Source organism: Pseudonaja textilis, chromosome 3 (genome assembly GCF_049901715.1).
Source record: "Pseudonaja textilis isolate UNSWEBS1 chromosome 3, rPseTex1.2, whole genome shotgun sequence".
NCBI classification, from domain to species: Eukaryota; Metazoa; Chordata; class Lepidosauria; order Squamata; family Elapidae; genus Pseudonaja; species Pseudonaja textilis.
This window is the reverse complement of record NC_141992.1, coordinates 200,871,313-200,886,154: the sequence shown is the minus strand read 5'-3', so window position 1 is coordinate 200,886,154 and position 14,842 is coordinate 200,871,313. Positions and strand designations below refer to the sequence as shown.

The window sequence follows — 14,842 nt, the reverse complement described above, 5'->3', positions numbered from 1 at the left end:
CATGTCTGTAATAGACAACCTCACCTAGCACAAGGTTGCTCTTCTCCATTGCTGGGGTGCATCCCCCCCCCATTACCCAGCAGCCAAAGGTTTCGTTGCCTTTCTTGTATCAAGCACAGCTGTCTCAACACACGATGGGTACTTGCCCGTGGGCCCTACTAATCTGGGTTAACAACATGTTAACCCTTCAATGAACCTTGCATCCTAATAAATACAGCAACTGTAAGGCTTACTGGGTATTATTTTGTTTTTCAAGCCTCGTGTATTGTTCAAATCTTTTATCATGTTGATTAGTCATTGCTGTACAGCATGCTTTTAATGTTTCAACATCTATTTTGTTGGAAATGCCAATAAAATTAATATATATTTAATTCTATCTACCATTTTTATTCCTGTGAGTAGTCATAGGGACTCTAGTACACTGCTTTGCCCAGGGCCCATAAAGCTGTTAAGACGACCCTGGTATTTGGCTAGGATTTAGCCAAGAAATGGGCCATGAAACTCACCCCCAAACCTAGGCCTGATTCCCCCCAATTCCATTCCATTGTACCTGATGCTTGAGACCACCTGGACAAGTTGTTTGCCATTGCCTCCTTCCTAGGGATGAGAGGTGATGGCCAGCCCAAGGTCACTCAGGTGGTTTTCATGCCAAAGGCAGGACTAGAACTCTCAGGCCCCCAGTTTCTAGCCTGATGCCTTCACCATGACACAAACTGGCTAATTACTTTCTCTCAATTTAACTGACCTCATAATTAAACAATAAACTATACAACCCAGGGGAGGAAGTATAAAAATGTAATAGGTAAATGAAGTGCCTCGAAGAAGTTTGGGCATGGTTAAGATGATCCAGTCCCCACTTTGTTCTCACTTATTTTCATTAATGTAAGTCTTTTCTACATAAATAGGAATAAATTAAAGGAGGCTGTGACACCTTCTCACCCTCAAAACTCCCATTTCAGGGAATGTGATAGAGAGAGGGTGCCTGGGCTTCAGCTTCAGAAGACTCTGGAGGAAACAGATTGTCTAGACTCAGATCAATCAGGTTTCAAGCCAGGATTCAGTATAAAAATGCTAGTTATGTTAGTTCATGATTTGATATCCCTCTTGATGCTCCTTGATCTCTCAGGGCCACAGATTCCGATGACCCCAGTATCCTTTTGAATCAGCTTTTTTTTTTTGGGTGGGTGGATGGGTGGGTTGAGGCTAGGAGGCACTGCTTTATGGCATTTCTCCTCATTTCTCCCTGGCTACCTTCAGTTGGTGTTGACAGATGTGGAGCAATCACGCCCTTGGTCCTTTGCTCAGGCTTTGATGCTGCCTCCTTAATGTACACATGAAGCCTTTGGATGAAGTCTTTGGAAAGGCTTGGAAGATAAGTGAAACTATGGAGATGATATGCAGTTGTGTATGGCTGGCCAAGGGATGTGGCCAAACCCTAGCCAAGTGCCTGGAAACTATGTAGGGCTGGATGGAGAGGAACAGGCTCAGGGTTCAACCTGCCAAGTCCAAATCACTGAATCTGCTAGGACCATCAGGATCTGGAGATATTTCACTGTTAACTCCCAATGGGGGCTGCATTTCTCCATTCAAGATTTATATTAAATTTAAGCACTCTCAGCTGTTGCTCAAACAATAGGTAGAAGTTCTGCCTAACGTGACCTTGACACAAGCACATCTGTGCCATCAATTGTGGCCTTTTCTGGCCCAAGTAGACTTTAGGCAGCCACTCTTGCACTAGTCACCTCACAATTAAATGGGGCTGCTCATCTGAAAGCCTCAGCCTATTGGTGATCCAGAGCACAGAAAGGCAGGCGGTGACGGGATGACTGCTTTATGTGTATATAACTGCGTTATTCTGCAAGTTGTACTGGATACCAGATGGTTTCCAATAGAATTCCATTTTTTGTTCCTCATGCATAAGACCCTTCCTGCCAGAATGCCTGGCTGCCTGCAGGACTGTTTATCTCCACTGGCCTCTGACTCTCTGTCTGTCAGCACAAGCAAGCAAGCAAGCAGGGCAGATAAATTCTGTGTCCCACTGATTAAACAGAGTCACCTTGAGGTATCCAGGAAACGCACCTGCTCTTACACTACTTGCTTTTGGAATCATATCTCTCAGAGATTCTCACAACCTCCACATTATGGCTTTTAAGAGATTATGAAACACCTAGTTGTTCTCCAACTAGGGAGAGTGTGGTTGTGGAGCTCCTTTAGCTGTAGTTGTTTGTGGCTGAAATTCTGTTTTTCTGGTCACCTGTATCTTTTTTTTTTAAGTCCTTTGTCTTTTTATTTGTAAGTGCCTAGAGGAATCGGAGGGCAGGCTTAAATTTTGATAAATAAATAAAATAAATACCTTCTGGTCCCTGTGAATAACATTTCCTGAGTGGATAAATTTGGTGGCTTTCAAAAGCTGGTACAGGATGTAGCACTTATGAATGTCTTTCAGTAAATTTCCCTTCTTGATCACTGCATGCAAGTCTGTCTCTGAAACAGGGGACATAAAAGCAGCAATATTGAATGCGTTCCATCATGCTCGCGATACCTAGCTGTTGTTCCAAGGGTGGCTGCAGGCCAAAACACATCACTAGCATTGTTTGAGCAGAATCATCACAAACATTGTGGAATGAGATATTTGGCTTTAATTTTAGGGTTCCCTATTGGCAGAGCACAGCGTCCCATTATAAACCCTAACCCACTAAAGGATTCCTCTATATACTTCCATTATTAACACATTTTTATTACCCTGAAATAACTCTGCAAATTGCTGAACAATTCAAGCCACCCTAAGACCCTTGTCTTGCAAATCATCTCCACAAGTTTATCTTCCATTCAAGATTTAGTTTGAAATGGCATTTACAAATTTGCATTTATTTATTTATTTGCTGCCTTTGAAGCAGTGTTAATTCCTGGCAACTGACTAGTTCCTAGAATTTATTACTCATTTATTACAATTATTTTATATCCCTCTTTCAAGAAACAAGCCTCCCTAAGTGTTTACAACAATATAAATAACTGTAAGTGAAAATGCAATAAATAGTTAAAAACAAGCAAACTTCTAGGATTTGAATCCAGCTGGATAGACTTCTCTGGTGCTGGCTGCCTGCCTTCCTCCCTCTCTCATGGGAAGCTGGGAAGAGCTCACCCATGGATTCGAAAACCAGATAAATGTCCTTGTCATTCTGAGCCCGGATGACGTTCAGGAGCTGAATGATGTTCGGATGCCCTCCAAATTCCTGCAAGACATAAGACCAACACAGCCCTGGCCTATGCTTCCATCCTTCCGAGCTGGAGATCAGGGCCCACAATTACACTGGGTTTCATCTTTTTCTAGGGCAGGCTCCAGTTGGTTGGAGTGTGTAGGGCACTATAGGATTCTACTCTCCTCCTTTTCAATATCTATCTGAAACTGAGTTGGATCACCAGTTGATTTAGAGCTATACTTTTCAGTTCATCTTTTGACTTCAGGCTGGCCAAGTTGGTGTACAATCCAGATGTATGAGTATTTCACACTTCCTGGTTTCACAACTCCTGCTTGAAGAGCAGGTATCAATTGTGACCGGGAAGGCCTTCATACAACTCATTTCATGCACCAGTTGAACTTTAGATGGGGGAGGGGGGGTGTCATTCAGAGAATCACTCATGCCCTAGTCACCTTGCACCTTGAATACTGCAGCACACTTTACATGGGCTGCCTTTGAAGATCAGCCAGAAACCTCAATGGTCCAGAATGTGGTGGCATAAATATTAATGCCTCAATATGCCCATGGAACACTTCTGTTTTGCCAGATACACTCTTCTCCCAGGCCTTCGGCAACTTCACTGTGATCTCCCTTTACTGTCTTTATTTTTTATTGATTTTATTGTACTTTTGATTGTTGTGCGCTGCCCAATTTCATTGAGAGTCAGGTAACATACAAGTTTAATTAATTATTGTCATTACTGTAAGCTGGGGCAAATAGGAAGTCTGTCGCTTTTGCAGAATACAAGTAAACAGTTGGCCACCTCAATAGTTACCAACCAAGCAAGCCCTTCTAAGAAAAACTTGCAGGTTGCAAAGTCTTTTTTATATACACTGTGGTCTAAGAGTTAATTCTTTATATAAAATCTATTATTTCTTGAAAAACTATTGAAACCCATACACAAACCCAAAAATACTGGTATAAAGAACTGTCCAAAACATCTATTTCAAAAGATTGCCCAGGAACTTACAGGACTTACTCTCAGGTGTCTTCAAGTATTTTAGAAGGATTGTTTCAAACCTTTCAGGAAAAAAACAGCTTCCCAAGACAAGGGACGAGAGCTGAGGGGGAAAGGAGGGGGGGGGTCGCCCGGGGCCCCTGCCTGACCAAGCAAGGCCAGCCCTGAACTAGGGCCGAGGCGGGCGGCGGGGGGAGGCCTCTGCCCGCTGTGCTGCTTCCTTCGCGGAGGCGCCTTCCCACGCCCACCCCCGAGGGTGCCGGGCGGGCTCGGCTCCGAAGCCCCGGACGCCTTTCAGGGCGGAGCTCGCGCGGCTCCGCGGAGCCCCGCGCTCCCTTCAGCAGCCGTCTCCGTGGGGCGAGGCGAGAGGGGCCCAGCGCGGAGGCTCACCTGGAGGAACAGGATCTCCCGGAAGGTCCTCTGCAAGGAAAGAGCGGCAGCAACGCTTGCACGGGCGGGAGGAGGAGCCACCGGGCGCCCGCCGAGCCCCTCCGCAGCCTCTCCCCCGCCCGAGAATCTGCCTCCCCCCGCCCGCGGGCTTCACCTGGGCGTCGGTCCGGTTGCGGAAGGCGTCGAAGATCTTCTTGACAGCCACGCTGGCGCCCGTCCGGCGCTCCGTCGCCTTCCACACGATCCCGTAGGCCTATGGGGGAGGGGCCGGCCGGGGGTCAGCGAGGGTCGGAGGCGGGTGGGGGGAGCCGAGGGAAGCCCCTCCCCTCCCCGCGCGCGCACCCCTTGCCCAGCCGCCTCTTGATCTCGTAGCGCCGCGCCACCGGCTCCTCCACCTCGGCCGCCGCCCCGCTCATCCTCCGGCCCGGCTGCTGCCGCAGCTAGATGCGGTTGCCCTGGCAACGTGAGGCCTTCACACGCGCGCCTGGCCCGCTAGCGGAAGCGCCCGCCCTCCGGCCTCCCCGAGGCCCCTCCCCTTCCGACGCCCCGTCGCGTGCCTCTTCTGTCCCGCCGGCGGTGCCCCTGGGATCCGCCCCCGCTCGCCCGAACCTGCCCCCATATCGCTCTTCCCGGCTGCCCTAGCCGCCGCGCGGGCGTCCCTTGGGCTCTCCCGCCAGCCTCGCGGTGCCTGGGAGGAGCTGAAGGTCGCTCGGCGGGAGCCCCTCCGGCGGTCGGATCAGCTTTTTCAAGCGAGGCAACGGATCGGTGCCTTCCGCCCATGCGTGTGCCTCGGTGCCTGATGGGCAGCAAGAAAATAAGCCCTCGGGTTGAATTAATGGTCGAGTCGTGGTGGAGACCTTCGGCGGCCTTTTCTGGCGTCTAATCGGCGTTTTCTCCCGTTTCATCTGTGGCATTCCGACGCCTCTCGTGTACCAAATGCACGTTTCTTTTTCCCTCCTGTGTAGACCCCCCCCCCTCCTTTAATAAAATGTTTTCTGGTTCTGATGGCCACGAACCGCCTTTTAGGTTCATTCACCTGGTGCAATGAGCCAACGATTCACACAGAGCCCCCCAAAAAAAAAAAGTGGAATTCAACGAAAATTCTTTAATTTCAGAACATATAGACAGATTTAACCATAATTTCAATTGGGAAAATGTGACCATCCTAGACCAGGCCCAGTCCAAAATTGCCAGGAAATTTCTAGAAGCTGGCACTCTGGCAAATCAGCCATCAATAGACACATAAACATTAACAACATATGTAGATATGCAAAAGAGACCATCACCCCATCCAAAAAGGAACAAAAAGACCCTCCACCAAGGAGACTGTCTTCTTGACTAGGAAGAGTCAGGAAGGAAATCCAGAGGAAAAAGCCTGATTCTTGCTAGCTAAGGAGTGTGACTAATGCTAAGGAGAGAAGAATGACAAGCTGTGTCTTGCTGGCATGATGCATGAGTGGGGATCAGAGAAAAGGGTGGGAACCACAGTTCTTAGAGGTCGCTTCCCCAACCCGCAGCTCATTCTTTTGTGCCAGAGGCTCAAATGCAGTTCTGCTCCAAGGTGGCTGATTTTGTGGCCCATTCTTCCAGAGGCAAATTAGATTTCCCCAAGCACCCAGATGGAGAGGCTGCGTGTGTGTGAATGGATGCATTCTGGGGAAGTTAAGTAAATGACTTCCCATGCTCACGTTCTCCAAAACTAACCTACTGTACGCTGACCCTTCCTAGAAGGGAAAGACAGTAAGACACGTTTCTACTTGCTCCAGGTTGGAGATGCCTCCTGGTCTGCCCCACAAAGAAAACATTATGGTCGAGGGTATCTCTGGGTACTTTGTGCTGGAATCGAGAGTTGGGTTAAAGAGATATTGTGCTGAAATGTGGAATCAGTAATGTGAGAATATGTTCATTGGGGGCACATATACTAAACTGGCTTGAAGTTAGCCCACCCAACACCTGTTAACAAACCGAAGTAGTTTACCATGGCTAGCTTGGGAAGTGGAGCAGGGGGTGCTTCTGTCATGGAACCCCAAGCCTGCTTCCAGTCCTGTGGTTCTGCTAGCCATTAGCCACAAAGTTGCTGTGCTCTGTGTAGGGACACTCACAGACTTTTCTTAGCTGACCAGAAATATATGTAAGTTAACTGAGGTTGAAGCTTGCTCGGCGTGCACAACCATCCCTGGCTGGTGCTGATGAAGCAGCATCACCTTCATACGTGAACCATACAAACCAGGGAACAAAATCGTACCAACTTGAGTCTCATCCAAATGCAGTGATGGCTTTTTGTTTAGCATTTTGAGGTAGGAAACAGCAACTGTGATATTAAGTTTAAATAAACGTAATGGACTTTATGGATCTCATAGTCCAAAAATCCAGCATTTCACCACTGCTTTGCTGTTATCTGGCTCCACCCACTTCATCCTTTGTTTTCCTCAAACTTAAAACTTGAAACCCTACCCATACAAAAAAAAAAAAAAAACCAACCTTCACATACTTGATAAGAAGCAATTACCAGAAATATATGTACATTTGCATAGTTTATTCCAGTCACAGAATTTATAACTGCTTTAATCAGAATTACCAGCCCTCTAGATAAACTGATAAACCCGTTTGTCCCCCCCTCCCAATTGCTTCAAGCCCAATGAGCTATCTTTCTTCCCAAATACTCTTAGAAACAATTCTGTCGCCCCTTTTTCAAAGATTCAAGAACTGCCCAATTGAAAGCAGATTTCAAAGTAATGGACATGTTTTATCAGGGTGATACATAATCTGGAGGAAGAAGACTGGCACTTGCAATGATGGCCTGAGCAAGGAGTCTTCAGGTAGCTTGCTTCAGGGTCTCGGCCCCTTGGCCAATACCCCTCACTTTCTCTCAGTACTTATAAAGTACTTATAAAGTGGTAATTTAGCCTAAGTTACCTGAAGAATCCCAATTAATAATCAACACTAGACTGCTGAGACTACCCAGGGAGCCCCGAAATAGGTTGCACCGAAGGTCCGGCATCCTGTCCGTGAAAGTCAACTGATGTTTTTGGAAAGTCTAACAAAAGACAGGGTCACAGAATGCATGCATTGGGAGAGACCTTAGGAAGCCCTCCAAATCATTCTGGAGAGATGGCCAACCAGCCCCATTTGGAAGCCTCCAGGAAGGGGGAGATCTAGGCAAGTGATTCCACAGCTGAACAGCTTTTCCAGGAAGATCTAGAGCTTGGCCTTCAACGGCTGGCTCTGGGGGGCAAGTGGTTTTGCTCCTAGAGGTAATACAGCATCTGGATGGGTTGAAGTTCTCAGTGGGATAAGATCCTCAATGCCCTTCTTTGACCTAGTATTGAAGTGGAGCAACAAAGGTTAGTATGCCATTTACCAGACCAGTTGGGAGAAGAGAGGGAGGGAGGGAGAGGGGAAGAAACAACCGACAGGCACACGAGGCCCAATTCTGGCCAATTTAGTGTTTCTGCCACAGCCAGCAAGCCCATGAATTGCAAGTGGCAGCCATACCTGACGTTCCTTCAAGCCTAGCAAAGGCAAGCAAGGCAACCTGATTAAAGGTCCTTTAACATTTCTTTACAGGGTTCTGTTCATTTCCACCTAGCCCTTAAGCTGAGGAGAAAGCACGCCGTACCAGAGGACCAGAGCTCACTGGGAAGGAGCAGCTCCCCACCCCCAGGAAGGAAGCCTGGGAACCAGCTTCTCACGCCCCACCTAGGAGGGTGCAGAGGGGTGTGAGGAGGCCCTCCCATCCTGTCTCGCAGTGCACTGCAATTCTTTCTTTGGACCTCAGTGGTGCTTCCCATTCTGCAGAAGCTTCAAGGTGCCTTCTCTGTCCTAGGGGACATCCTTCCTCCATCCTCTTCAGTACAACTCCGGTTGTACTGAGATGGGCAGCAATTGGTCTATCACCTTCTATCTGCAAAGCCGCCTTTCTTGAATCAGGGCGGCAGCCCTTTCATCTCCCCTGAGAAGCGCCACCTAAGTTGGAGCCCTTCGGATGGTGGATGGTGGCTCGGTCTAGGCTAGTTCTCGCTGAGAGGATGAGCTTCTGGGAGCAAAGAGGGAAAAAGCTTGGAACGCAGGCAGGTAGGTGGTCTTGTTTCCTTCCCCCCCTTCATCCCTTGGTGATTCTCAAGGGGTGCAAGAAGAAACTGCAGGATTGTGAAAATCAAGAGCCAGCCATATAAATGTCCTCTTAGAACAGGGGTGCCAAACTCAAGGCCCGGGGGCCAGATCCGGCCCGCGGGGTGATTAGATCTGGCCCGTAGGGCCACCCTGGAAACGGTGAAAGACTGGACTGCGGTGCCTCTGCCAGCCAAAACAGAACTTGGCTGGGCTGCCTACAGCCCTCTTGAGCTCTGTTTTCATTGGCAGAAGGTTACTTACAGGAGGCCGATGCAGCCGAAAACGGAGCTCAGGAGCCTGTTTTCTCTGGCAGAGGGCTCGGGCCACCACAGGCACCCCTGACATGAGTGATGTCGAGCTGACCACACCCACTCTGGCCACGCCCACTCTGGCCCTCCGAGGTAAAATACAATCCTGATGCGGCCTTCAATGAAATCAAGTTTGACACCCCTGTCTTAGAAGGTTAGAAGACATTCAGAGGTGAGTGACAAAACACAGGAAGGAGGAGGAGGAGATGATGGAGTAGAGGAGGAGGAGTGGGGGAAAACCAGGTTATCAGGATTCAGATTCCCAAAAGGGTACCATAGGGAAGGTGACTGGAAAGGTGGGGTGTCCCTTCCAGCCCCTGATTCTATGACTGTCAGTAATAGTGGGAGGTCTCAGTTACCCAGATAAAGTGGGGAATTTGGCAAATCAAATCCCAAATAAACTTTTGCCCTGTTTTGCCGAGAGCTTCATTCATCAGAATGAACAAACAAGGAGGCCTCCTGTCCCAGGCCCAATCCTCATCCACAGCAAAGTAACTGAAACTGTAGGCAAAGTTACATGTTATCTGAGTTTGTAATATCTGGAAGGGGAACTGAAAAGAGAAATGTTGGAATGAATTATCTAAATTCCAAGGGAAAATAGGTGATATCCAATCACTTGAAATCCTAAAGGAGCAAATGGTCCAAGAAAGATGAGAAGAATTCTAAGAAATGGGGCTCTGTAACAGACTGTCAGAATTAACCCAACCAAAGAAAAATGTGGAAAAATCTGAAGAGGCCAGCAAGGATGCAGGAGTTCTTTCAAATGCCAAAGAGAAAAAGAGACACATACAGAACATGGAAAGAGGGACAATAAATGTATTAAAAAAATAAAGCAGATTGTAGGCCCCTTGTAAGAGAAACTGACGGTGCAAAGCCTTACTTTGCATCTTCCCCCAGGATAGAAATGGTGCTGTGGCTCTGAGGAAACTTCATCTGGGGAAGTTCAAAAGGGGACCGACCACTCAGCCCTCTTTCTCAGGGAATAGAGAGACAATCCAGTGTAGAATCAGTTTGGGAAATTGATTTCCCAAGTGAAGACAGTCTGGCAGGATTCTTGTAATAATAGGTAATCAACAATATCCACTTGGGCTTACCCACAAGTGGTTTTGGTTACCTAACCCTAACCCCAACAGATGAGGACAAGAGAGAAATTAGGTTATTTTGAATGCTCCAGAGCCACATGGATTACATTCTTGGGTGTAAGGATAAGTGCAGAAGACTTGGAGGACCGATGAGGTTGCAGAGGACTGGAGAAGATCAAATATTAAGGAGAAATGTTCTGTCAGTGATAGCAGTTACTCAGTGGAACAGATTGTCTCTGGAAGTTATGCGTGCTCCATCACTGGAGGTTTTTAAAAAGAGATTGGATAACCATTTGTCTAGAATGGTATAGGTTCTCCTGTTTGAGAAGGGGGTTGGACTCTCAAAGTCTCTTCCAACTCTGTTATTCTATTATTAAATCCCACCTTCAAAAGGGGAAGGAGAAGGACCTGAGGAACTACTGGCCTGTCCATTTGACCTCTTCTGGGCATTGTCTTCTAACAGATTATTTGTGAGCATTTGAGAAAGAAATACAACAGTTAAGAAAGAGCCAGCAGGAGGGTGTCACAAAGAAATTATCCCAGACTATTACCCTGGATAGACTTACTAGCTTAGTAGACAAGGGGAATCTTACAGACATCATGAATTAATATCTCAACAAATTCTTAAGAGTGTTTCTAGACACTCTTCACTCAAGACCTCCTTCCAAACTGAAGAGCAGCCATTAGAAAGCACTTTTTGGGCACAATTACTCAGCCAATGGTGAATGCACCTTACAGTTGTTTCATTCAGCCCTAACACCCCAGTGGGGTGGTGGTGTCGAGGCACAGGGCTTGGAGGAGGGAATTGTGTGGGTAGAAAACTTGAGAGTACCTGACAAGAGAGAAGATTTGAAAAGGTCTAGAGCAGCTTGAATACTGAGCTGAAACGAAGAATTTAGAATGGGAGAATAGTTAAGTTCTGTATCTCAGTGGGAAACATGTAAGGCACTACTCTAGGATGGGGTAAGCATGACTTGATAGTAGTACATGTGAAGGGGATCTGGGTGTTCTCATTAACCACACAAGAGCAGCTGCTAAACAGACAAATGCTACGTTGGGCGCCTTTACAGCAACACAGAAGTCCAAATCCCAAGAAGTAAACCTCCCACTGCACCCTCCGCACTTGGAGGCCTGTATCCCACCCTGGCCTGCATCATTCAAAAGGCTGCCAGAGCTCTAAGAGGGATGGGGGAGAGCTGGATATGCTTCCCAAACCTTTTCCTTCATTACCCAAAACCACCTATCAGAAAGTCCTTTTTACCCAATGTAGGAAAAATCACTTTAAGTCCATTTAAAAGACTGTTGTGATCGGGTAATGGGGTCAGGTGTCGTTACCCCCCCAAAACCCCACTTTTACCCAATTTGGGATAATTTACCCAGGTTTGGGAAGCACTGTTCTAATGAGTTGGACCAGATGACCTCTATGTTTTTCTGTGTTGACTGCACCTTCCCTTGTGGATTCCTTAGACCAGCCTCTCCCCCACCCCCAAATGGACTGTCCCCGCAAAGAAAATGTCCAGTGAAATGGTGGGCCCCGAAGGAAAGGCTGCTACAGGGACAAAAGATCCGAGGCAGTGGTCCGGGATGGTTGCCCTGAGCTGGGTGCCTAAGAATGGGAGTCTTAAATGGAACACGCACATAAAGCAGCTCTGTTGCCAACTGTCCCCTCTTTGTTCATATTGGTGTGTTTTTCTCCCCTGCCTGGAGGGAATTCCTAGGTGTGGGACTAATCTCCAGCCCTTCCAAAGAAAGTCTAGTGGGATGCTGGCCTTTGAGTTCCCCCCAGGGCCATTTAATCCTGCTTGGTGCCCCCCCGCCTCTTCCCCTCTCCCCCAGCCTCAGCCCAGCTGTCCTGATGCTAGAATGGGCTTGGAAATGGAAGGCCTGCCACGAACCTTGGTCTCAGGCAGGGCCGTCCCAGCAGCCTCCTCAATGTCATTTTTTGGTTTTGAAGGATCCCAAGAGTTTTGGCATGAACTTCCCCATCTTCTTGTCCTTGGCGTCTGTCTCACATTCCTCCTCGCCTTGCTCCTCCTTCTTGCAGAAAACCTCAAAGCGGCTGTAGACTCGCTTCTCCTTCCTCATGCTCTCCATCCTCTTCAGGAGAGAATCCCGGTCCTCTGAAGGCTCCCTCTGCAGGCCCCGCTTATGGCTCCCAAAGCTTTCCGATCTGCTGATCCCAGTGTTCCTCTCATCCCCTTTGCGGTCCAAACTTGTGGCAGACCTGGACAGCTCAGGATTGCTGGCCGCTGGAAGCTGCCTGGCCAGCTCTGCCCGGTTCTTCTGGCTGTTGGCCGAAATTTGCTCCAGAATGACCTTCGTGTCGTCTCGGAGGTTGCTGCTGTAGAGGACGTTGGCCGTGGAGGAGGGCAGCAGTCGAGATTGAGGCGCTGGGTTCGCCCTGAGGACAGGCACCGGTGCGGCCGGTTTGGGAGATTTCTCCTCTTCTGTAATCTCCTGAGAATCGCTCCTGGACATCCGCTTGAGGGCTCCTGCACCCAACTTATCTGGCCTCCAGCTCTCCAGGCCTGTTTCTTCGTCTGCTTTTTTCTCAGCTTTGGGATTCAACAACTGTTTTAACTTGAGAGATCCCTTCCTAAAAAACTCTCTTGGACTCTGTTCCTGCTTGCAACTTTCTTCATCGGGCTTACTGAGAGCGCTGTCGGAGCCCTGGTTCTTGGAGGAGATGGTGCTGACTGGGGCTTGTGCTGGCTTGTGTTCTTCAGTTTCAAATCCATCTCCTCCTTTGAAAGACACGTTTTCCTTCCTGTCCGCTATGGCAAGTTTCTGAGTTTCTCCCACAAACATTAGGCTCTCCTTCTCTGGAAGACTGGACTGGTCTATTGGGTAGAAGCGAGAGGCGAGCTTGTCCGTTTTACTGCTCCCGTGGACCATAGGGCTAAGCAAGTCGGTCGCTGAGGCAGGCCCTGCAAATTGTTCCTCCGACTCTGGGTGTAGCTTATAAGGGCTGAAGGAGTCTTTGGAGTCGAGCACCTGGCTTTCCAGAATCTTGTACTGCACCGACTTAGTGCACTTTCTTTCTGCATTCTGGGATTCTTTCTGGAGAAACGCAGACATAGCTTTGGTGTGACTGAGGGTGGTGCTTTGTGAGTCTTTCCCCACCGACTTGTACTTTTCCAACAGCTCGGCCACTTTAGAGACAGTGCTGGCTTTTACGGTTTCAGCATCCTTGATTGTTTCGGTGGAGGTCTGCTCTTTTTGCACCATCTGGACTTTCTCGGTGGATGAGTTTGGCTGGTCTAATTTGGCAGCACTAAAAATAAGAGAAGATCTAAGCCGCGAACTCCTCTGGATCAAGGGATTTATCCTGCTTCGGAAGGGATCCTGTTTCACCACCGAGGCTTCTTCGGGCAACCTGTCACTTCCAGAAATGTCTTTGGCATTGGGAAGTGGAAGGGGAGGTTTGAAAGTGGGGAGGAGGTCGCTGGGGTACCTAGGAAGGGGTTCTGGGGGACCAAGGACCTCGTTGTGCATCTCCGGCTCCATGGGCATCGGAAGGCCTTCCTCTCCTGGGTCGGACTGATACCCACTAAGGTAGGAGGAAATTCTCCAGTTGCGCAGCCCTGCCCTGTTCTCCTGAACCTTCTTGTCTTGCTCCACATCTTGGCCCTGGTCGTGCAGAAAAAGCCTCTGCTCCATGCTCTGCTTCTGCGTGGGAGAGGTCTGGCACATAAACTTCTGCCCCATGTTTTGCCTTCTTAGGGACGGGAGACCGAGGAGACCGTTCCCTCCTGGATTCAGGTGATCCGAGCCGTGCCGCACTTCTTTGGAAGAATTGGAAGGCACATAATCCAGCCGCAGTGGATGCCCTTCTTGGGGGAAATTGGATTCCAGTTCTGGACACCTAAATCCATCTGCATAATCTTCTGGTTCATTGAATCCTAGCCTGCCTCCTCGGATTCTTTCAAAAAGCCCCTGGGGCCTGTTAGCCCCATGGGGATGTTCAAACTGGTATTGATAAAACTGATCCTTTTGAAAGTGACTGGACTGAATTTTAAATTCGTCCAAATTGTTCATGTACAACTGCTTAGAAAATTGTTTTGTGGACTGAAAATTCTCAAAGGTGCCTTCAGCGAAGCTGTGCCTTTTAAATGAGTCCATTTCCAGCTGCTTGGAACGGAGGTAGCCCCGCATAGGGTCCGCCTGACAGTTCTCCATCTCCATTTTCTTGGAGTACATTCGCATGGTGGAACCCTCTAAGGTGTGACGCAGCATGTCGTCTCTTCTAAAAGAAGACAGGAAATACCTGTCTGGGTCGATCCGGTCCATAAACGGTGAGAAAAGGTTGTCCTCTCGGGGGAAAAGCAGGTGAGGCTTCTTTGGAAAGAAGGGCATGTTGTTGCCAAGGGTGGCCATGCTGTAGGGCCCCACCGGAGCCTCTGCCCTCACTAAAATGTTGGACGGAGGAACCAGCGGGTCTGACTGGGCGAAGAGAATGCGGAATTCCTCGTCGAAACTGGCCACAAGCTCACCCTGGAAGATATGAGCGATGCTCCGGTGGATCTTCTCAAAGGACCACATGAAGCTGCAAAGGGAGGAGGAGGAGGAGGAGGAGGAGGAGGAAAAATGACTCTTTGGCATGAGCTGCAGCCCACAGCACTTATCCCTAGCCACGCCCTGAGCACCTCCAGGCACAGATCCCTTGGTTTCCATTGGCCATGAGGACCTCTAGGGTCAATTGCCAGCTGGACAGCAGGCCGCTTTATTAATCTGGTGGCTTAGTGGGACCCG

At 48.7% G+C, this 14,842-nt stretch overlaps 2 protein-coding genes across 7 annotated transcripts in view; both read right to left on the bottom strand.

The window, feature by feature from the left end:
• MAPK15 (mitogen-activated protein kinase 15) overlaps positions 1 to 5,083 on the bottom strand; it is a 28,277-nt gene extending 23,194 nt beyond the window's left edge. Inside the window, exons 1-5 of one of the 5 annotated variants that reach the window (XM_087931929.1) lie at positions 4,930 to 5,083; positions 4,742 to 4,841; positions 4,588 to 4,617; positions 3,143 to 3,233; positions 2,354 to 2,484 (exon numbers count right to left, since the gene is read on the bottom strand). In XM_087931929.1, coding sequence (XP_087788055.1) covers positions 2,354 to 2,484; positions 3,143 to 3,233; positions 4,588 to 4,617; positions 4,742 to 4,841; positions 4,930 to 5,003 — 426 coding nt within the window. In that variant the 5' untranslated portion in view covers positions 5,004 to 5,083. The remainder of the gene's footprint in view (positions 1 to 2,353; positions 2,485 to 3,142; positions 3,234 to 4,587; positions 4,618 to 4,741; positions 4,842 to 4,929) is intronic. The other 4 variants (XM_087931926.1, XM_087931930.1, XM_087931927.1 and 1 more) reach the window with 4 other exon arrangements.
• A 2,021-nt stretch (positions 5,084 to 7,104) lies between these two features.
• SACK1H (scaffolding CK1 anchoring protein H) overlaps positions 7,105 to 14,842 on the bottom strand; it is a 28,442-nt gene continuing 20,704 nt past the window's right edge. Inside the window, exons 5-6 of one of the 2 annotated variants that reach the window (XM_026721882.2) lie at positions 11,986 to 14,636; positions 7,105 to 7,906 (exon numbers count right to left, since the gene is read on the bottom strand). In XM_026721882.2, coding sequence (XP_026577667.1) covers positions 12,026 to 14,636 — 2,611 coding nt within the window. In that variant the 3' untranslated portion in view covers positions 7,105 to 7,906; positions 11,986 to 12,025. Of the gene's footprint in view, positions 14,637 to 14,842 lie in introns of both variants that reach the window. The other variant, XM_087931925.1, reaches the window with a different exon arrangement.